The following is a 23063-nucleotide window of genomic DNA, read 5'->3' as shown; positions in this document are numbered from 1 at the left end:
TAGAGAGGCCATCGAACAACGACGGTGGGCATCTCGGGAACACAGAGAAGCAAACAGGGCGTAGTTATCTGAAGAGGAATAGGCCAAAAATGGGAATATTATCGACAAAAGAAACAAGTGCAGGGCCTCGTCCAGGCTAAAATAAAGCAGTCCTCTGATCGCTGGCTGGCTGAAGTTCGCGGTGCAACTAAAGGAGGGTCAAGAAATTTCTGGAACCATATAAGCTGGCTCGGTAAAGCTAATCACAGAAAACAGGAACAGATTCACGATGCCGAAGGAAATTGTTTAGAGGGAGATGAAGCTGTGAACTACATTGGTTCACTTATAGCAGAGTCATTTAGGAAAGACGATAGGGTAATCGCCCCAAATGAAGGAGCAACACAGAATAGCATAATAGAAAACAGCTTAGAACATGACCCATCTTAACTGGCAAAAGGCGGAAGCAAATGTTCCAAAATGCACGTCCGCGGGTATAGACGAAATTCCAATCAAGTTAATTATTGAACTTGGCCCAAGAAGCAAGGAAACGCTGATAAAGGCATTGGAGGCAGTCATAACAAATAAGCAAATTCCGCACAGCTGGAAACAGAGTAAAATGAGTTTGATTTATAAAGGGAAAAGTGATAAGAAGAACATAAAATCCTTCCGGCCAATTACGATAACATCAGTTATATATAGGTTGGCTATGTAGGCGGTGAAATTAAAAATGCAGTCATGGGTAGAAAGTAATAGAATACTCGGAGAACTTCAGAACGGGTTCAGAAGTGGTAGGCGCTTAGATGATAGCCTGTTTGTGCTTACCCAGTGCATAGAAATAGCTAAGGCGGAAAATTGACCTCTGTATTTAGCCTTCCTGGACATAAGTGGTGCATACGACAACGTGAACAGGGAACTCCTGTGGAACATATTAAAAGCTGAAGGAATCGGTCATGAGGTATTTGATTTTCTAGAGGAACTATATCGAGAAAATAATGTTGAAATAACATGGGAAGGAATTAAGAGTACGACAACTGTTGAGCTTCACAAAGGATTAAGGCAAGGTTGTCCTCTATCACCGCTGCTGTTCATGCTTTATATGATAAGCATGGAAAGAAGGTTACAACAAAGCAATCTAGGGTATAATCTGTCGTACAGATTAGGCGAAAAGGTTGTTGAGCAACGAGTACCGGGTTTAATGTATGCGGACGATATTGTACTGTTAGCAGATAGCCAGGAAGATTTGCAAACTCTGGTTAATTACTGTGGGGACGAAGGAGACAGTCTAGGTTTCAGTTTTAGTGCAGCTAAGTCCGGTGGGATGTTTTTCAACGATACAACTGATCAGGAGCTTACAATACAAGGCCATGAAATACCCCGAGTGGCCGAATACAAATATCTCGGGGTATGGATAAACAAAGGGCAGATGTACACGGAAAAGCACGAACAGTCTCTCATAGCAAAAGGGCGAAGAGATGCCGGGGTAATGAAACATAGGGCATTGTGGGGGTACAACAGGTATGAGGTACTGAGAGGTATTTGGAAGGGAGTAATGGTGCCGGGGCTTACTTTCGGGAATGCGGTCCTGTGTTTAAGGGCAGATGTTCAGCCGCGACTAGAAGTAAATCAGAGCTGTGGGAAAGTTAGCACTAGGTGCCCACGGGAAAACCACAAACGAAGCAGTACAGGGAGATTTGGGCTGGGCATCGTTCGAAGCACGGGAAGCTCAGAGTAAAATCCTATACGAAAAACGTCTGAGGAAATTGGACGATAACAGGTGGGCAGCTAAGGTGTTTAAATACCTATACAGAAAGAGCGTTGACTCACAATGGCGGATAAGAACTAGGAAGCTAACCAGTAAGTATGCCAGACACGAGGACGAAGAAAGACAGAGCATTAAACGACAGGTTAAAAACGCGGAAGGTAAAAATTGGATAAATTCAATGTAAAAGAAGCATAGTGTGGAACTATATCGATACTGGAAACAGCAGATAGGAAGGAAGCATTTTATGATAACTCAAGAGGCAGTGCCCTACTCTTTGAAGCTAGATCAGGATGTCTTAGAACGCGGAGCTATAAAAAGAAATTTAACGAAGAAGACACGTGTACTGTGTGTGTGGTGAATATGTAGAAACAATGGAACACCTCATAATAAAATGTTATGGTATCAAGCCCGATGTCGATGCGGCCCATGGAGGAAGGAAACTGAGGAGAGGCCCTACCCGCTCCACGCGCTGGGAGAAAAGTGTGGAGGAAATGACGTAGTAGGTTCTCCTTTGTTTTGCTGTTTTTTTTACTTTTTTGCTGTAGTGGCCCCGCCTTTCGGGCCACAATGGCGGCTTTGTTATTGTTCTGTGCGCTCACACGTGTTGCTCCGTAGGTTTCGTACCGTGTCAAAGGCGCCGTGCGGGCAGGTTTGCGTTGGTCTCCGTGTTTTGTTGCGCTGCGTTATCTGGACCGTGCTCGACCGGATGTTGTGGCCAGGTGGGACAGGGGGAACTAAAGTTCGTGAAATGAACGCGCATGCAACGCTGTACGCAATGTACCGCGCCACGGCAATGGCGACGGACGAAGGAATATCCGCGGGAAATTTTGCCCTCTTTGGCGGAATCATGCTAACGTGCTAACGATTGTTTAGTATTGCTGTGGAGCGCGCGGGTCCGAGCAGCACGGTTGCGCGCAGCGCGGCGTGGTTTCGCGAGAAATGTAAACAAGAGAGGAGAGCTGGCCCGATAGGCGGAGCAACGCCATGAGCAATGCCAACTTCCGGCTTCACTTTCGCTTCTCAAAGAGTGACGTCAGGGCACGCGTCTCCTGAGTTTCCTTCCTCCGTGATGCGGCCACAGTCACCCTTCCTGAGGCCCTACACTCTACACTCTTAGAAAAATTTACACCCTTTGGGGCTTATCTTGTCCCACAACTATAATCGTCATCCGTCTGGCCCCCGTTTCCTTTCTCTAACGCGGCGAGCCCGGTACTTCCCAGTCACGAACGGCATGCGCGCTATCAGTGTGACGCAGCATTCTCGACAGGAAAGTAGCGAGCGCCGTGTTTTCAGGAAAGGAAACGCAAGCAAGGCTGATGACGATTATTGTTGTGGGACAAATTTACACCCCAAAGGGTGCAACCGTTTTAAGAGTGTAAGAACAGTTTACACCCTTCACTCTTAAAACTGTTGCGCCCTTTGGGGTGTAAATTTGTCCCACAACAATAATCGTCATCTGCCTTGCTTGCGTTTCCTTTCCTGAAAACTCGGCGCTCGCTTCTTTCCTGTCGAGAATGCTGCGTCACACTGATAACGCGTATGCCGTTCGTGACTGGGAAGTACCGGCCTCGCCGCGTTAGAAAAAGGAAACGCGGGCAAGACGGATGACGATTATTGTTGTGTGACAAGATAAGCCCCAAAGGGTGTAAATTTTTCTAAGAGTGTTGGCTTGCCCCTTCTGCCACACAAAAATAATCGTCATCTGCCTTCATGCGTTTCCTTTCTTTATCGCTGCGAGCCCGGAACTTTCCAGTGACGAACGGCACGCGCGTTATCAGAAGAGGCACTCCAAAGGGTGTAAACTGTTCTATGCTGGTAACGCGCGTGCCGTTCGTTACTGGAAAGTTCCGGGCTCGCAGCGATAAAGAAAGGAAACGCATCAAGGCAGATGACGATTATTTTTGTGTGGCAGAAGGGGCAAGCCAAAGGGTGTAAACTGTTCTTAGAGTGTAGGGTTCAGAGATAATGATAGTCATGTAAATAAATATGCGCTGGAAATTATGAAAAGGCGATTGGAGGATTGGTGGCTCAAAAGCAGAGATGTGACATAAGGTTAAAAGGGTAGGAAGACGTATTTAAAGAAAATCGAGAAATTCAATAACACACAACACAGATAAAAATAAAAATGAAAGGCAAAATAAAAATCTGAGCATGGTGGCAACTGCCATCGCCCCGTTTCAAAGCGGACGCTCCTACCTTCCATCCATCCATCCATCGATTCAAAGGGTTGAGTCTCATTCATCCATCGATCCTGCAGGGCGTTACAAATGGCTGATTTTGTGGCAGACGACTCAACAGCAAGTTCTTGACGTTGGCTCTTGTTTATAGTAGTTATATCGTATTTCTTCTTCCGGAAACTCCGAAACAACGACAGGTAAGCGTGTTTATGAAATCCGTGTCGCCTTATGTTACGCTGTGAGGCCGCAACCAAACAGTATAGCGTACGATTTCATTGTTGGGCTGGTATACTATTTTATAGCACTGTTATTTTTTTCATGCTTATCAGTAGGTTTTCGTTCGTGCTAATAGTTCGGGCGTGACTCGGAATACCGTGGCCTTTGCGCCCCTTCGATGCCACTTATTAAAGATGCGCTCAAGCAACGCTTATCGGGGTTACCCAGTTTTAGCGTGACGGCCTCGTGCGCGTCTGTCCGATCACGGTGACTGCACATTCGCGTTGCAGACGTAACGATGCATGGATCGCATATCGCATAAGCTTTTGATTCCCCCTACTCTTGAGTTATATTTGTCCGTGTGTCTGTCACTTGGTTCTGAAGCAGCTGCCCGCGCTGTTTCCTGGTTACACATTACTATTATATTTTTTTCTCGACCGTGGGAATCGCACCGAGGCGACGCTTCTTCGTCGCAAGTGTCGTGGGCGAGCGATCGTAGCTTCCGGCCACACGCTTCGCTAGGCAGCGAAAACAGGCATCTTTGAGGGCGCGGCATTCACCCGCAACACTGACCACGTAGGGACAGAGCGTGTAAACATACTCGATTTAAGTACTACGCTAGCAGGCGCAGCAAGCGTTGGTCTGTAATGGCGTTAGTTACACTCGAAGGAGGCGCGTCTAAAACAGCTCAGTTGGGTGAGCGAAATTTACTCATGTCGCGGACTGGCTGCATCTAAAGCTGCGAAGCTGTCTCGAAGGCGTTTCGTTGTTGCAGTGAGGTTCTGGGTCTCGGCAAACACAGAGCGATCGAACGCGGTCTAAGCCATACCAAGCTAGCCGTCGGTACGGTGTTCCGAAACCCTGCGCGTAGTTGACTTGTGTTGACCTGTACACACCGCTTTCGCTGCCGCCTGGCCTCACACAATGTACTTCGTCGGCGTCGACCGAGTCGTTTGTGTAAGTGTAGTCGCCTCGTCGATCGGTCGCGGCATGTGCATCCCTGCTGTGCCGAGTTGTCGTTCCTGCTTGTCGGCTGTTGAGGCCCGAGTGACGGAGCGTGCGCGGGCTGACGCCTTGTGTGCTCGCACGCAGGCATACATGGACCGAGAGTGCGACGCCAGCCAGGTGTTGGCGGCAGCGCTGGAGCAGATGGACGGCATCATCTCCAGTGAGTGCGCCACTTGCAGCCCTGCGTGCCCGCGAAGCGAAGGGCGGCTGCTCGCTGACGCTGCACTGCTGGAAGTGTTTGTAGCTGCCCAGATTTAAAGCAGCTTTACGTGCAAGTGTAACAGTGTCACTTTTGTTTGCAACATGTGAAACTGAAGGTTCATCAGGTCTCGTTACTTGAAGAACTCTCTCCGCTGTTGCTTGTAAAAGTATTCAGCCATAGTTGCAAGCAGCACATGTGTCTAAGACACAATATGTATTGCTGGTCACAGCGCAATGCCTGTCCTTTTGCTCGTGCTTTGTCTAAGTACTGGTTCTGCAAAATCTCAACTATATGCTTCACTAACTGGCCTGAGTTTCTACATTATTGAGGTGCATGTCAGCTTCTCTTTCTGTGTTGGTGGGAGGCTGCTTAGACGCACTAGTGCTGACATACACACATGTCACTGTCCTCTCTGCACAAGGAGAGGCTGAAATTGAGTGCTTATATTGTAAAATACTAATGTATGGGTCGTGCATTTGAACTTGGCAGTCTCCTCAGCAGCTATGGCATACAACAAATGGAACGCACTGACTTGAATGTTTGACACCCGGTGCATGTTGTGGCTCCATTAAACATGTGTGCATGTGCAGGAAGGGTGCGAATTGCACACCTTTTCTTGCATCCATCACCCATCAACACGATGTTAAACATCTGATCAGGTGCACAGAATACTACATATTATCATGTTAACTTGAATAGAATCTATGCTATGTGTTGAAAGAGTCAGAGATGTGTCGAAGAGCTATTAACCACAAAGTACCTGGATTGGAAGCGGAACGTTGACGACGAAGTCAATGTTTTGCCTCGTACTTAGGCATCTTGTGGTTGGTAGCTCTGGCTCTTTTCAACAATTCTAAGAATTCCTGCAAATACAGCAAATCAAAAAATTAAAATGAATTCTGGGATTTCACATGCCAAAATCACGATCTGATTATGAGGCACACCATAGTATTAGTTTGACCACCTGGAGTTCTTTAACTTGCGCACAATGCATGTTACATGAGCGTTTTTGCATTTCGTCCACACCGAAATGCAGCCGCGACAGCTGGGATTCGATCCCACGCCTGGGGCTTAACAGCGTGACACCAAAGCCACTATGTCACCACATTGGGTGCTGCAAATCTATGCGATTCTACTCTTGTGGGAAGAAAAATCTGGATGTGCCATGCACATAAGTATTCCCTTTAACAGTGGACCAACTCTGTGCATGCTATTGGTAACATGCTGTTCCCTTGTTTCACTGTCATAGCCATTGTGTTCCAGACATGTGAAAGCAGTTGATTGTCAATTACAAGAACCCCGGTTACTTGAACATATAATTGTGAATGGTATTACATATATATGTCACAGGTGTAAACCTGATTTCTTCTGTTATCAAACGGACTCTGCACAAGCTTCACATTTGATATCGCTTCAGAAATGAGAAAATATTATATAATGGGGGTCATTTTCCTCTAATATTTGTATTCAGTTCGCATACCTGCCAACCTTTACAATTTTATCGTAAAATGCCCGATTTCTAGAGCTTGCTTATAATTGTCATATTGATGGCAGTAAATGTACAATTTCTCGGTGGTGTTCAATTGAGGGCAGAACTAGTCTCAACAGAATGCAAATATAGTTGTCGACCTATTTTTGAGACCCCGACTATTTGTATCCGCTTGATTATTCAGACCTACCGGCAACAGTGCCACTGCTGAAACGGCAGGTGAACTATTGGCTGCTGTTACATAAGCATTTCACAAATAAACAATATGAACATTTTCGTTTTTCTGTGGCGGAGATAATTTATACTGTGAATACAGAGCAGCACACCTTCTTACAGAGTCCCTACAGAAGAAAGTCAGCTAATCTTTTTTTAAGGATACAGTGTGCATCTCTAGTAATAAAGCAATTTTTAAGATTTTTTGGCTTCGACAGCTGTATTTATTTTCTACATTTTAAAAGGTTGGCAGCTGTGGATTCAGAAATTGCACGATTTGCACATCCCTAACATTTGCATGTTTACTAGATGCACCACTTGAGAGAAGGTTAAAGGTCAGCTTATCAAGGATATTTTTTACCCACTATTCAGTTCACTACTTTAGTTTAGCAATGAACTTTTTGCTGCGCCCAGGTGCGGTGTCCCACTGGTACTTGTGCCACTTTGTGATCCGAATTGTTTGGTGGTACATCATCCTTTCTCTCTTCAAGGTGCCACGCTAGACTGTGCAGCAGATGAGAACTGCAATGGCCACAGTGGCATCGACAGGCTCTTGGCAGAGCTGCGTCAGGCAGTGGAATGGAGTAATTCGGCCGGTGACAGCAGCGTGCGTTGCCTGGACCCTGGCACAGCCAAGTTTGTTCACGCATGGCTTGACCAAGTGGTCAAGACGGTGCCCAATGGCACGGTGAGTGCGAACTGAGCATTTTTGTCTCAGGTTTCTTCTGTAGCAATACTGCTTGCCATACAAGAAGAAGGGCAAGAGACAAACCAAACATTATGACTTTGTTTTATGGTATACTTTTGTGGAGGAGCGTTCCAACATTGCACATTACCCCCACCCCACTCCCCCCCTTTTTTTTTTCTGTAGAGCTGGAGCTATGGCTGAGAAACTTAAGCCTCGGCTTTTTCTGCTACCTTTCAAGACAGTGGGCACACGAGAGATAATTGAATTGTCCCAGAGACAAGCTGCTCAGCTTTAAGCACTTTATGAAAGCTTAGCTGGTCAATGCAGTACTGGTAAACTTTGGTTTGGACGAGCTCTCGTTCGCACCAGTATTCCCATTTTCAAATCCATTTGGACAAACGAAGTGCATACACTTGGTTTTTTTTCTGCTACATAGATAGCTGCAGAGTGTCGTAATTCTAAGGCCATGGTTTTGAAATTGCGCTATTTGGGTGCCTTCTCACTGGAGTTTTTGAAAGATGGCCTGAGCCCTGCGGCAAAGTGCTCATTGCCATTCCATTCATTATAAAATTTCACACACCTTAGACCTGCCTTAGGAGCGAAAGAATATCTGGAAAACAAGCTTCGGTGCCAAACTTTTTTTGCAGAATAGTTGATTTTAAAGCGCTATAAAGCACAGCCTTTTCCTAATTTCCAACAGTACCGTTTGTGGCAATGACAAATACATATGCAGTCAAACCCCGCGATAACAAAAGCCCTCAACAACAAAATTCTCACAGAAATATTTCGGGGTTCCCGGTGGAGGTATATAGGAGTACGTGTATTTCATATCCCTCAACAACGACACATCTTCAACCGGCAGCGCCACGATAACAAAAATTTCTGCCATAGCGGGTCACGAGTTTTCTTCGCATAGTCTCAACATAACATCAAAAAGTGAAATCCTGATAAAAAATGTGCTAAAACATGTTTTTTAATTACTTCGGAAACTTGCTTGCTGCCACCTGTTGTTGCTTGCTTAGAGGCTAGTTGTAGCACATAACTCGTTTTTGCTGGCAACCATACGATGCCGCTTGACCTTTGGCTGTGTCTCTGACAGAAGGGGCCAGGTGACTTGTTTCGTACTCCTCGTTGTGCTTGGCCATAGTGTGCTGTAGTAAGCCTTGCGAAATGCTTTCTCCAGTTAAGAAACGCAAGTTTCTCACACTCTTAGAGAAATCTCAAATCATCGCGGAAGCTGCACCCAGAAAAAAGAAGATGGATATCGCTGTCAATTTCGGGATACCATGCAGCTCCCTGTTGACCATATTAAAATACAGACAGCATCATGGTGGTGCTGGAGAATGGAGCACTTGGGGAGCACAAGACTGTGGCCGCTCCGGCTTTTGAAGACGTGGATCAGGCTGTGTACAAGTGGTTCCTGGACAAGCGTGCAAACAGCATACCGCTGTCCGGCAGATTGTTACAGCAGAAAGCCGTCGATTTTGCATGCCTTCTGGAGCACAGTGACTTTAAAGCGAGTGCCAGCTGGCTGAGCAATTTTAAAGCACGACTCAACTCCGCCGCCAAAGTGATTTCTGGAGAATGCACAAGCGTTAACAAGGAAGATGCAGTAAACTGGATGTGAGAGACTCAGGAAGCCACCACGAATGAGTACGAACCCAGCGACGTATACAACGGCAACGAGACGGGATTGTTTTGTGAGATGCTTTCGTCACGACGCTAGGTTTGAAGGGCCAAAAATATCACGGCGGCAAGTAGAGCAAGAAGTGCGTAACAATTTCTCGCTGTGCGAACATGGACGGCTCCGATAAGCATCCGCTCCTTGTCATTGGCAGGAGAAAAAGCCACGGTGTTTTGTGGCGCATGGCAGGCTGCCTGTTGAATACACAGCCAACCAAAAATCATGGATTACCCGCGCCATCTTTGCCACCTGGCTGGAAGCCTTCAACGTGAGCATGCGAAGAGCAGGTAGGTCCATGTGCCTTTTCATGGACAACTGCAGTGCCCATTGTGTTGATGCCACTTTTACGAACGTCCGACTGGTATTTTCCCTAGTGAACTACACCACGGTCCTTCAGCATCTCGACCAAGGTATCATCAGAAGCTTGAAATGTGCCTACCGTCAAAGGTTTATTCAGAGGATGCTGCTGAACATTCAGTACAAATGCACGACGGAGGTGTACCTTTTCATGGCCCTAGAAATGGTTGCTGCAGCATGGATGACAGCGAAAGCGAGTGTGATCAGAAACTGCTTTGAACATGCGAGCTTTAATAACGAGCAGGAGTCAGCTGCATCATCAGAGTCTGAGCAACCAGCAGAAGGAGGTGGAAGTGTGTCTTCTGACACAGGCGAACTTTCCACACTGAGCAAGGCATAGGATGCGCTTTGGTCTGTGAACGAAACTGTGCCGGACGGCTTGGGTCTACATGACTTCCTGTCTGTTGACGATGACTTGGTCGTCCACGAGGAATTAACGGATGAGACCATAGTCAGCAGCATGTGAAGCACTGACGACAGTGATGATGGTGACGAAACCGCGACCAAGCAAGCGAGCCCGCGAGATGTGCTGGATGCACTCAACACCGTGTGGTCATTCCTCGCAACACATGATGACGATGCAACATATTCTGAGCTGTGAGGATCAAGTGTTAAAACTCCTCCGAGGCCGTGGATAGCAGACCGAGATTGCGAATTTTTTCAATAAAATGTGATTCCTGTGTTATGTACCTTTTTTGTCTGCCTTCTCTCATTTTCGCAATAACGAAATTCTCGTGAGAACGAAAAAAATTGCTGTCCCCGACGATTTCGTTATTGTGGGGTTAATCTGTATAGTGCTTAGTAAAGAGGTAAAATGAGGTTTGCACACATAAAGTTTGAAGTAAATTAGTTGAAAACACTTTCGAAAGTGTGTGGGAAAAGGGAAGTTTGAATATGTGCCATAAAAAAAAAATAAGGTCACTTTTGGTCAGAATAATAAAGCACACAAGCAGGTAAAGAGTGTTGTTAGCTGCCCCGCTGCTAGAGGGCGCCTGTACTACTATCACTGATGACTTTGGAAGCACACGGTAAAACCTCAATGCAGGCACTGCAAGGTACCATAGATTGGGCCTCTCAGAAGCATAAAGCAAAATTAGTAAAACTGTAAACAGTCTTTCTGTGTGGCTCCCGCAGGGTGCCAGACTCGCACAAAGGTCTATCATTTTTATTCTTCTTGTCTTTTTTGATTGCTATGAGCTGCATTTCGTCTCTCACCTCACTTAATGGGCCTGATTTTTACGTCTGTTTCTAACTAAGATTACCGGAAATGTGGCACACACCGAGCACACGTTTTTATGAGCATGTTGCAATGATCACTTCCTGCAGTGAGACGTATATATTTATTTGTGTTTATTTATTTCATACTGCAGGCCTAGATCAGGTCCAAGCAGGGTGGTAAAACACAACAATAATACAATGCATCAATCAATCAAGCAGGGTGGTAAGACACAACAGTAATACAATGCGTCAGTCAGTTGAAACAGGCAACGAGTTATTCTAGTCTGTTATAGTTCGGGGAAAAAAAATACTTGAATACCGTATTTACACGACTGTAAGTTGACTCGAATGTAAGTCGACCCCCACCATATCCCGTGCGACAGGAAAAAAAAAAAGAAGAGCATACCCATGGGCACATTCCACAATGAAAATTTATTAGTAGCTTGCATGGTCACTAGACTACTACTACTCACTAGTGCTGCCATTGTCATTGCTGCTATGGTCCCACGGTACGTCGCCGTCCAGTGAAATTCCGCATTTGCATACGTACACAAGTCCATGCTGAAAGCACCCAACGACACAGAGCCGTCAGGGAGGCGCTTTTGACATGTTTGGTCGGCGTAAGTTCGCGGTCTTCTGCTGCCAGCAACTCATACTCACGGCGGAGCACGTCCTTAAAAGGCGAAGATCCAGGCTTGTCTCATGACCATGTTGCACGTCACTGGCAGGGACCGATCACGCATTTCGGCGACAGACGCCATAAGCTTGGCCTTCAGCTCCGAAAGCGTCCCGACTTCAACCCGCGGAAACCTCTTTGCTTGCCATCACAGGTGAAAATTTTGCTTCACTGCCGTCGCCACTCTCACACCACCCATTAAACATCAAACTTTTGGCCCACTGCGCAGTTATTCATTTCTTCAGCGTAAAGGATGGAAGCTCTCTTCAATGCCGCTGTGAATGTGCGGCGAATGTTTAGTGGACTCGGAGCACTCATGATGACTTAGGAAGCACGAAAGTAGCACCTGGCCGGCAGTCAAATCGAACGCATGAAACTACAGGGAAAGAAAAACATACGAGCCACGAGCGGTGTCTGCTCTTCCATGATTTATCGATACTCCCTGCAAGTGTCGCTGTTCTGAGGGTGCCGCCGCAAATTGAACAGTGCCACTTCCATGAACTATCGACACACCCACATCAGTGCTGTGTGAGCTGTAAAACTCTCAAAAATGTTGAAAAACCCTTCCGAAAAGTGAACAAACTTGCGGGATAGGTTTTTACTTTAACAAACTTGCGGGAGGCTCTTTTTACTTTACTAAATCATATTATTACTGCAATTCATTCCAGTGTGCAAATTAGGTTGTTTGAGGACGAGTGTGTGCTTTTTAGAGCAATCACTTCAACACGTGATCAAATTGATTTAAATACTTTTCTTGCTGGCATTATTGATTGGTGCAAAATGTCGGGAATGCGGCTTAACGCTGAAAAGACGGTCTTTCTTCGCTTCACTCGTCAGAAGGCTGGACTAACCTTTTAGGTAAATGTTAGGTTCGTTGTCTTTGCAGGAAGAAACAAAGTATAAGTATTTGGGTGTCACAATTACTAATAATCTTTCATGGAATTTACACACTGATAATTTGTTCTTTGGCCTTGCGTAAATAATATTTTTTGCGACATAAACTTAAAAATTCCCCACCCAACGTAATACTGCTTGCTTATTATTCATTAATTAGGCTGAAACTTGAATATGCATGTGTTGTTTGGGATCCATTTACTAAACAAAATATTAAATGTCTCGAAAGGGTACAGAAGAAAGCTGTGCGATTCATATATTCAATATTCTCTCGATATGGCTCCCCCTCACAAATAATGCGTGATAATGGCATCGAAATCCTTGAGCGCCAAAGGGAAAACTTAAGAATTCTATTTCTTTCCATGCTTTTTAATGGAGATTTTTCAATTAATCCTGCATCCTATCTGTCTAGTTAAACGTCTAGGCTTACTCGACACCACCATCCGAATTCACTAACACCTTATTTTGCACGGACGGATGTACCGTATTTACACAATCGTAAGTCGATCATTCTTTAAATTTTAAAATCTGAAGTGGGGGGTTGACTTACAATCGAAACCAAAACATGGCACCGAAAAAAAAAAAAAAAGCACGACCAACGGGATATCAGGAGAGCTACAAAGTAGTTCCAATTTTATGTTTGCTCTAACGCTCCACCCGTAGCTTTCCCCTATCCCGCAAGTTTGTTCGCTTTTCGGAAGGGTTTTTCAACATTTTTGAGAGTTTTACAGCTCACACAGCACTGATGTGGGTGTGTCGATAGTTCATGGAAGTGGCACTGTTCAATTTGCGGCGGCACCCTCAGAACAGCGACGCTTGCAGGGAGTATCGATAGTTCATGGAAGAGCAGACACCGCTCGTGGCTCGCGTGTTTTTCTTTCCCTGTAGTTTCATGCGTACGATTTGACTGCCGGCCACATGCTACTTTCATGCTTCCTAAGTTGTCATGAGTGCTCCGAGTCCACTAAACATTCGCCGCACGTTTGCAGTGGCGTTGAAGAGAGCTACCATCCTTTATGCTGAAGAAATGAATAACTGCGCAGTGGACCACAAGTTTGATGTTTAATGGGTGGTGTGAGAGTGGCGACGGCAGTGAAGCAAAATTTTCACCTGTGACAGCAAGCAAAGAGGTTTCTGCGGGTCGAAGTCGGGATGCTTTCCGGAGCTGAAGGCCAAGCTTGCGGCATCTGTCGCCGAAATGCGTGATCGGTCCCTGCCAGTGACGTGCGACACGGTCATGAGACAAGCCTGGATCTTTGCCTTTTAAGGATGTGCTCCGCCGTGAGTATGAGTGTATGAGTATATTCACAACAGGTTGAGGCATGTGTCCGTTGCAGTAATTATCTGGGAACTCAGCACATTGCAACAGAATGCTATTCACCCACCTATTCACCAATTGAGCGTTCCATAGGGAACGCGAACTTTCCACAAGTGCCGTGATTCAAAGGTGAGGGAAACATTAACTAGTTGGCAGCTGAGGTAAGCAAGAGTATTGTTGGGAAAAAAAAATTACAGTGATGTTTCACTTAGGGAATGGGAGTTGCATGCAAGCATATGGACACTGCGAACATGCACATTGAGCACCACTGCATCGAAGCACAAACTGAAAGGGCACGAATGCGGTCGCTACATTGATCTAAACATTGCAACACCTGGTTTGCCACAGGGAACGTGCCATTGCTACATATGTAAAGAAGAAACGCCGCGAACATGCACAGCGAGCACCGCAGCGTCTAAGCAAAATGCTATTCATGAAGGCGAATTCCAAGTAGAAACACGACCTCTTGCTTGTGCCGATCTTTTGTTATTGTTTCACACTTCTAATATTTCAGTCTGAGAAGATGTAACGTAAAACGCATGCATTGTCGGCATTTTGGTTCATGACATTTGTTTATAATCTTTCATTCTCAAAATTGTGAGGAATAACTTTGTAAGAATTTAAGCCAAAGTATGAGCAACTTTAGCACTGTACTACAGAATCCTTCGTGGCCTCAGACCAACATCGCTGATTTGAACAGCTGGCCAATTATGCTTAGACGTAAAAACCATGGTGGAGGTGCAAATGGGTGCACCACAGGCATAGGTAACTTTCCCAAAACGAAGCAGATTATAGGCAAGCTTATAATATAGTAACATGTAACTAGCTCACACAGATGAACCATTTGTTGCCACCCCGAGTCAAAGGAACTGCCATTTGTGATCATCATCATGAGCTAATGTGGAAGCATTTATTGGCAACGATAATGATAATACTAATTCACATCGTGTGCTTTTGTAATAATATGATTATGCTGTTCTGCATTGATCTTGATAAGCTGTGTGCATCTGTGCATGCCTGTTTGCATGTGCCTTTATGTGTGTATCTTTCAATGTGAATGTGTGTGAGCAAGCTTCCTTGTTCACTTCAGCCATACACACCTGAACTGAGACAGGGCACAAATGTTTCTGCAATATGGTGCACCTGTTCATCCATCAGAAATTATTGGTAGGTCCTCAACAATCAGTCAAGGGCTTCAGAAAGCTCTCGGTTGGTTAAGCAGCAACGTTGTATTTTTTTTCGTGAATTTCTTGATGTTTGCATGGCTTATCCTGGTTGAGTGTATCTGGAGTGTCCATCCTCCTCTGTGGACGTTCTTCCACTCTTTCAGGTTCAGCTTTGGTCTGTGTCTCCACCTCTAAGGCTTTATTTAGCAGTCTATTGGTTTCTGTTAGCATCACATCACCAAATTCCCATACCGCAGCAGCTATTCTGACATGATTAGCAAACTGTGTTGGACACTATTGCAAAAAAATGCGCGGTGAGATGGACATGAAAGTAGACCTTGAAAGGCGTAGCATAGGTTTGACTGGTATTCTGTTCTGCGGAAACCTACCAGGTGTTGTTCGGCAGAGAAATGATCCCTTGTTATAATAAAAAATTGTCAGATTCGCCCCAAGGGTGAAGCGCTAATTAGCAAGATTTAGCATTGCAATTGAACTTCTTAGATGGTGTTCTACCTATATGTGGGCCCCACTAACACGGATGCAGCATACGTGAGTGCGGCAAAATTTCTGGCACCCTTAAAAGTTTTAACACGCTATGTGGGGCTTGCAATGATATTGCATGGGCGCCAGTTAGCTGTCTCTATTAGAGCAGCGCCAGTAAAATTATATCATTTTCATGTTTGAGCACTGATATTGTTTTGCACTTTTAATAATAGTCTGAGAGATTTAAGATAAAAGGAATGTGCAGTCAGTGTTATGTTTCGTGAAATTTGTTTGTGGGTTGCCATTCTCAAAATTCAGAAAAATCATTTATTTAGGAGCTTAAGACCTGCCGTGAGCAACTTTAGTGGTTGATAGGGTAGTAATGTAAACCCCATATATGGCATGGATAAGCATATAGCATACATACAGAGTGTTTCATTTAACTTCGATTTTCTTAACTACAATTTTCTCGTTTACACTTTTCATCGAATTATAATAATTGAGAAGTTGATAAATAATAAGACTACTCATCTAATTAGGCAGAATGCAACAAATAACCTTTCTCCTAGGGATGGCAAACAACATTACCTTGGTTCAGTCCAGCTATGTGGCATTTGCTTATTTTTAAGGTTTGGCTCAAGTTAATTGAAGCACCCCCTGTATACCAAAATGCATGCAGAGCCCCATGGTGACGCCGACGGTGAAAATTGACTTGGAGTGTCCATGTAATTGCTATCATAATAAAGAATTATGCAGATACCACACACTGTGGGAATCGATGTAAGCGAAGCTTTATGTGCTGTTTGCTTTGATTGGCGATAATTATCAGTGATGTTGACGGTGAATCTTTAATTGTTTTCAATGTTTAATTTCTTTAACGTTTTGTCCAACACAAGAGCAGTGAGTTGATGTTAAACGTTACTTTGTGTGCCCCACTGCTGTTTGTTTACGTAGTACACAAAACACAGAGGGAGAGGTGTTTGCTTGAGGTGTTGTGCGCCATATTTCATAACCTCAGAGGGTTGAGCATTGTCATTGCCTCACATGGCACATCGCGTTGTGGCAGAAGCATTAAACTTGAATTGGATTATGGGGCGGTACATGCCAAAACCACAGTCCGATTATGAGGCAGGCCATAGTGGCGCACTCAGGATTAATCTTGGCACCGTGTTCTTTAACGTGCCCCTAAATCAAAGGGCGTGAGCTTTTTTGTTTCGCCCCTGTTGAAATGCGGTTGTCTCAGTCAAATCCGCGACCTCGAGCAATGCCATAGCTGCAAAGCTATCGCGGCGAGCACAGAAGTGTTGATTTGACAGTCGACTGCTTCTGTAATGTCGCCTGGACCCGGCGGCGCTCTTTAATTGTCTGTGTAAGTTGTCTGCTAGGCATATTTACATGGTTTTACTTTTCAGAAATAGCAGAAATGCATCATATCGTACCTTAAGCTTAAGTGTATCCAGCGTTTCTTTGCGTGCTCATGTCACCTGTTCCCTATCCACCCCCCCCACCCCCCCTTCTATTTGTATGGGAACTGCGAGTGAAGAGTGGCTAGACTGCTGTTCACTCGTTTCATTTTCTCGACTGCCTCCTCTCCCCCTCTCTTCCATTCTATCCGTAGCTTCCCTCTGGACTTGCACATTGGTAGAAAGGTAAGCACTTGCGGGGGGTCACGTATCATTACAGCTGTCAAGGGGCTAATGCGGCGACGACCCAAGGAGCTCCAGAGGGAATTGTGCACATTCGACGTGGTGTGGTCCAAACGAGTTCGTTGTGTCTCTTTTCTTCTCTGCCTCGCTCCTTTCATGCATATACGCGCTCTGAACCTCCTCCCTCCCCCCGGGTGTGGTATGCCGGACAGTAGCAGCCACAGCAGCAGTGGGAAATTCGAACGGAAAGGCAAAGAAAGCTTCGCTTTAAACATTTGAAAGGAGTTTCGGATAAATTTTTTGCTTGTATTAAGTGCGACTACCTAAATAACCCTGTCCAACAACCCTCGTACCCTATCCAGTGCATAGAGCCGTCCCTTCTCGAAATAAAGGTTATTAATGAATTCATTTATACCTCATGTTCAGATCATGATTTCTGTGTGAGTTGCCTGCATTTTTCGTGGATGCGGGGAGTTGGCATGTGGTGGCTCTTGTAACTGCTCCCTACTTCAATGCAGCTGACATGTGCCAGCCACAGTCCACGAGCATGGGGGCATGTATGCATGTACCCTCATTTATTTATGGAGAGTGCACTCTGTGTCCGCTCTTTTTGGCCACATGCATATTCATTGTTTGATACAGAATGGAGAGGGGGGGGGGGCTGCCGCCCCGACCAGAGGCATGCCTACACTTCAGCGGTGGCGCAATTGACCGTGCAGCCCCCTGCCCTACTTGAGAGGCTACCCAGGATGTGCCTTTCCATATACATCCTGCTGGACTCCAGCAAAAAAGAATAAGATGGCTACTATGTTTGCCCTTATGGAACAGATGCGACAACACGCCTTTACCGACCGATATCGCAATAGTGACTTGGAATCTTCTTCCCCAATCTTGTCCACCGCGGGAGCAATGTTACTGCAGGCTACGAGGAATTTGGCTCTGCCTCGAATAATGCAAGCTCTGGATTTCTGATGCACGGCACACGCGTTCGTATACCGCGCCTGCGTCGGACGCGCGATTAATGCGCCCTTGGCTCGCGGCGGTAGAGCGGAAACTTCCTGCCCGGCACTCCGAACCCGAGCTCTGTGGCACCCTCCAACCCTCACCAAGGTCGGGGATGCTCTCGTCACCACGACACTCTCTACGGCCGCGCGTGACCCCGTTTCCAGCGTTGCGCATTCGGTGACAGCCGCCGGTTTCTCCCTTCCGCTCTGCCGTTAATGGACTCATTAACGAGCAGCGTCGGAGACGTATACCCACGGTGACCTTGGCCGAGGCGCGGATTGGCGTCTTGGGCTCCGCGGGTCCGCGAAGGCCAGCCCACTCGGTGGCACGCAGAGGCGCGTCGCAGTGCGGCCATCCCAGAGGCCACCACGGATTGCCGCGCTGCAGCCGACCGCGTGCTCCCGACACCGCAGTAGCCTGCAGACTCGGCGAGATGGGTTAGCGTGCGCCGTTCCTCCGTCGGCCGCGAGAACGTCGCAGAGCAGCACGTGCGCCTTCGCGGTGGTCTGACGCTCGCCGTCGGTCGCCTGCACTGCCGTGCTCTCGTCAGTGGAGGTGACCGGTATGCGGATTCACCGACGTGTTTTCGTGGAGCGGCCTTGCCGGTGCTAATCGCGGCACTTTGGATACGCCGTATTGTGTGCGGTGCGCCAACGCACCTTTCGCGTTACAGTGTCGCGCTGCGCGTTGTCCTTACAAGGTTCGGCAGGCCAAGTGAGGCGGCAGGTGGAACGTTCTGGACGGAGTGTCCAATTCAGTCGTGCTCAAGTCGCGTATGTCCACCTGCGCCAACCTGGGCCTTTGACGATATCGGCATAACGCCTTGCGATCAGCTCTGTCTGCCCGTCGTTCGTCCTTCGTCGAGCCACGCCGTACTCCGCGCGCGAACATCATGATCATCCCGGAGCCGACGCCACAGTTTGTGACGCACCGACCTCCGCGGAGCCCGTCGCCTCGGCCCGGCGTCCGGAGACGGCTGGCGGCGTCGCCGTACCGCCAGGTCTCCGCCTGCGGCAGCCGGCACAGCAGGACGATGTCTTCGGCCGCCTCGACGACCGCCAGCGTGGAAGCAGACGACGACGACGACAGCTGCAGTGACTGCAGCGCGGCGAGCCTCACGGGCGCCGCGAAGAGGGGACGGGGCGTCGTTGCCGAACTGGCCATCGCCGTGGAGGACGCCTTCCGGAACCCGTGGCATTGGAGTGTGGCGTCTCCGCCCATCAGGCCCCGGTTGCCGCCCCCGACGCCGCCGCCGAAGCCGGCAGCTGTCCGCCGCTTTCGGACGGCGCCAGATGGCGCTTGGGCTGGTCCTGTGGCGCCGCCCTGGTGGTGGCCGCCTGCTCCACCGGCATATCGTGCTCGTGCTTCTGTGAGTGCTCGCTTAATTCTGTGCCATGGCACGGTCTTTTTCTTTAAACGCGTTGTTCCGCACACTGGAGCATGCCATGAGGACGACCGAACCGATTTTGGAAGCCGTTCGCCGTAATGTCTGGGCCTTCTACAGGAGCGTGGAGTCGATGCACGGAGTTACTTAAGTGACGACGTGTAAACCTCCTAAATATGTAGGGGAGCACAGGATAGGAGAGGGTACACTGAGTGTGATGCTGAGGCCCAAGTACCGTTGGCCGAGTAGTGGTTCACCCTATGGATGCAAGGTGTTTCCCTTTGTACGAAATACTTAAACAAAAATTGAGTGTCATATCTGGCCCCTGCCGTTGCTGCAGAAATCTAGGCTACTTGGCTAGAGGGACACAAGAAATAATTCAGTGATAATATCGCTAACTGAAATATGGTAATTAACTTTTAATACTAACTTTAGGGCACACTCAGGTTATGTTGCGCTGAGTTTTACGCTGGCAAAAAAATATAAAAAATTGGAGCAAGAACGCAGTCGTCCATCTGCGTCCTTGCTCCTTTCTTTGTTATATTTCTTGCCAGTGTAAAAATGCAACATAATCATGGGCGTGCACCAACCAGCACCTTTAATTGCTTTACTTAGGGCACATGCTTATGAAATTGAAGCCTAGGAGCAGTGTAGTCAAGTTTGGTTAGGAAAAGAAAATCCTAAGACTAGCACTACTTCAGATATCTATGCCTGAAATCTGCCAAAGACATGTTTCGGCACTTCAGTTGCCGAAACTGCAGAAGCTTATGCATTTGGGTTGGTTGGTTCATGATTTGAACAGAAACAGCGCTAAGATCAAATAAAAGTCAGGACGTACGAAAGAGACAGACGGCGCTGGTATAGCGTTCAAAAAGAGCTAAAGCAGACGAGGACCAAGTAACTTCAGGCCATAACCAGGGGGAGAATTAGGGGGTTTTTGACGCCCCAAAATTATTGCTGCGGCGATATATATACTTTGTGTATGTCAAAATATACGTTTACGCTATTAATTTCAACGACGTGCTTGATTCATTCACTAAAGTAAGCGAACATCTCAAAATCGCCGCTTCTGCCCCCGCAACACCCCTCCCGAAAATAATTCTTTACACACACGAACGAGGGCTGTTTGCATAAGCGTCAATCACGGGGTTGCTCTCACGCATCCCCGGGGCCACAAAATTACGAATAATGCTACAAGGAGGCTCTCAAGGAGGCTCTTTTTGTACAAAAGAATGAGGCACGCGTAAATAAACTTCAGAATGTTTATCACTACAACGTCCGGTATATTTTGTGCGCCTTCCTCAATGCAAAATCAAGAAGGGGGCCGGCAGTGGAGTACAGGCACACTGATATAAATGTTACAAGCAGGGACAAGGTGTCTGGAGGCCTACGTTTCGATAGGGGTTCCTATCTTCGTCAAAGGCGTCCTTGTCATCCTCCGTAGGTTAGTCTCAACAGGTTAGAATAGGGTGACGTCACGTGCGGTCGTTGTCGGCGACAGGGACCGGTGTCGGCCTTTCTGAGGCACCTTATCCCTGTTTGTAACTTTTATTCACCAATGCAACAGTTAGTTCGGCCTCCACCGGAACCCACCGCCCCAGGCAAATAGCAACGCTGCATCCCTGGCTGTGTGTGTGTACCTTATTTCGCTCTCGAGTGCTTTAGCACTGGCTGTTTCTCCAATATAGGCATTCGTCCACAAGCTTCAAGCTTCCCTGCTATTGCAGTGGACGTAGCTCTGAAGGCGAAGCATATATAAGAAAATCGTTAGTGGACAAGTTTAGTGTGTGTAGCACCCGCGATAACGGACAGCTTCATTGAAGCGGAGGCTTGTCTGAAAAAAAAAGAAAAAGACGCCTGTTGCGATAACACGTGGCGCAATTTTACCCCAAGCGCTCTTGTTGCATTGACAGACTGCACGCTGATCTGTTTTTGGCGCAAACGGGTGGGGCCATCGGAAGACGTAAACATCGCGATGGCGTTCTCGCGTCTTTTTTTTTTCTTTTTGTCTAGCCGCGCATTGTATACGAACGTTTGGACCAGCGTGTTATTCCTGAGCATTGCGCCGCAAGATGTCTCTACCACCGATGCCGGTTTTAAGATCCCTATAGACTCTTATATGTATGGCTTGAGGAAAACACGCTGGCCGCTGTGTAAAATGAAGAAAAAGTACGTTGAATAAGCACAGTATATTGCACTGACGTTTCGGCTGGTGGACCAGCCAAAGTATATATATTGCTACGGAACAGCCGCCACAGTGTGGCTGCACTGAGGAGAAAGAAGACGACGTGGCGACGCTATATCAAGCGGGGACACGTCGTCTTCTTTCTCCTCAGTGCAGCTCACTACTCTCCTTACCACGGCCTCCAATCCTGGCCCATTTTGACCCGTCTGCCTCAACGGAAGTTCGAACTGATGCCAGTGGTCACGGCATAGAAGCAGTGTTAGCACAACGCCAGCGTGGACATGATCGCGTTATAGTCTATGCCAGCCGACTTCTATCACCCGCCGAGTGCAATTCTTCAATCACAGAGCGCGAGTGCCTCGCTCTTGTGTGGGCTGTTGCCAAGTTTCGTCCATACTTGTACGGACGCCCCTTCTGTGTCATCACTGATCACCACGCGCTCTGCTGGCTATCCTCGCTCAAGGGCCCCACGGCACGACTCGCTCGCTGGGCGTTACGCCTGCAAGAATATACCTTCTCCGTGGTATATAAGACGGGACGCTTGCACCAGGATGCCGATTGTTTGTCCCGCTACCCCGACGACGACCCGGCTGATGCGGACACCATCGCTTGCGTTTTCTCAGTGTCCCAGTTGCTTGAAATCGGCAACGAGCAACGCCGCGATCCTTCACTACGAGCCCTCATCGACCATCTGGAGTCAACGCCTGGCGATGCCTCTGTCCGGAGTGATCCACACGGCCTTGACGTTCTGCTCGTAATTCCATCACACCTGCGTTCGACTGTCCTCCAACAACTTCACGACGCTCCCGTGGCTGGACACTTGGGCGTCTCGCGCACATACGACCGTGTACGCCGTCGATTCTTTTGGCCGGGTCTCGCCCGCTCCGTGCCGCGCTACGTTGCCACAATTGTGAGCCCTGTCAGCACCGGAAGAAGCCCTCCACACCTCCAGCTGGATGTCTCCAGCCGATCGACATCCCACCGGAACCCTTTTTCCGTGTTGGTCTAGACCTTCTTGGACCGTTTCCTCTCTCGGGCTCCGGAAATAAATGGGTCGCCGTCGCTACTGATTGTGCTACGCGGTACGCAATCACCATAGCCCTCCCGACAAGTTGTGCTACTGACGTTGCTGACTTTCTGCTCTATGACATCATTTTAGTGCACGGTGCTCCGCGCCAATTACTCACTGACCGTGGCCGCAGCTGTCTGTCGACAGTCGTCGAGGGCATCCTCCGCTCCTGCTCGACTAAGCACAATTTCAGCACGTCCTACCACCCGCAGACCAACGGCCTTACGGATCCCCTCAACCGGAC

General features: G+C 47.5%; 1 protein-coding gene across 2 annotated transcripts in view; it reads left to right on the top strand.

Annotated features, from left to right (window-relative positions):
* The first annotated feature begins 3958 nt into the window (after positions 1-3958).
* The window catches only part of Liprin-beta (liprin-beta), a 135444-nt gene continuing 116339 nt past the window's right edge, over positions 3959-23063 (top strand). Inside the window, exons 1-3 of one of the 2 annotated variants that reach the window (XM_070536284.1) lie at positions 3959-4115; positions 5227-5302; positions 7538-7734. In XM_070536284.1, the coding sequence (XP_070392385.1) occupies positions 5233-5302; positions 7538-7734 (267 nt within the window). In that variant the 5' untranslated portion in view covers positions 3959-4115; positions 5227-5232. Of the gene's footprint in view, positions 4116-5226; positions 5303-7537; positions 7735-18580; positions 19551-23063 lie in introns of those variants that run through there. The other variant, XM_070536283.1, reaches the window with a different exon arrangement.

This window comes from Dermacentor albipictus, chromosome 3 (genome assembly GCF_038994185.2).
Source record: "Dermacentor albipictus isolate Rhodes 1998 colony chromosome 3, USDA_Dalb.pri_finalv2, whole genome shotgun sequence".
Classification (NCBI taxonomy): Eukaryota; Metazoa; Arthropoda; class Arachnida; order Ixodida; family Ixodidae; genus Dermacentor; species Dermacentor albipictus.
The sequence above is the reverse complement of the archived record's forward strand: the minus strand, read 5'-3'. Positions and strand labels throughout refer to the sequence as shown.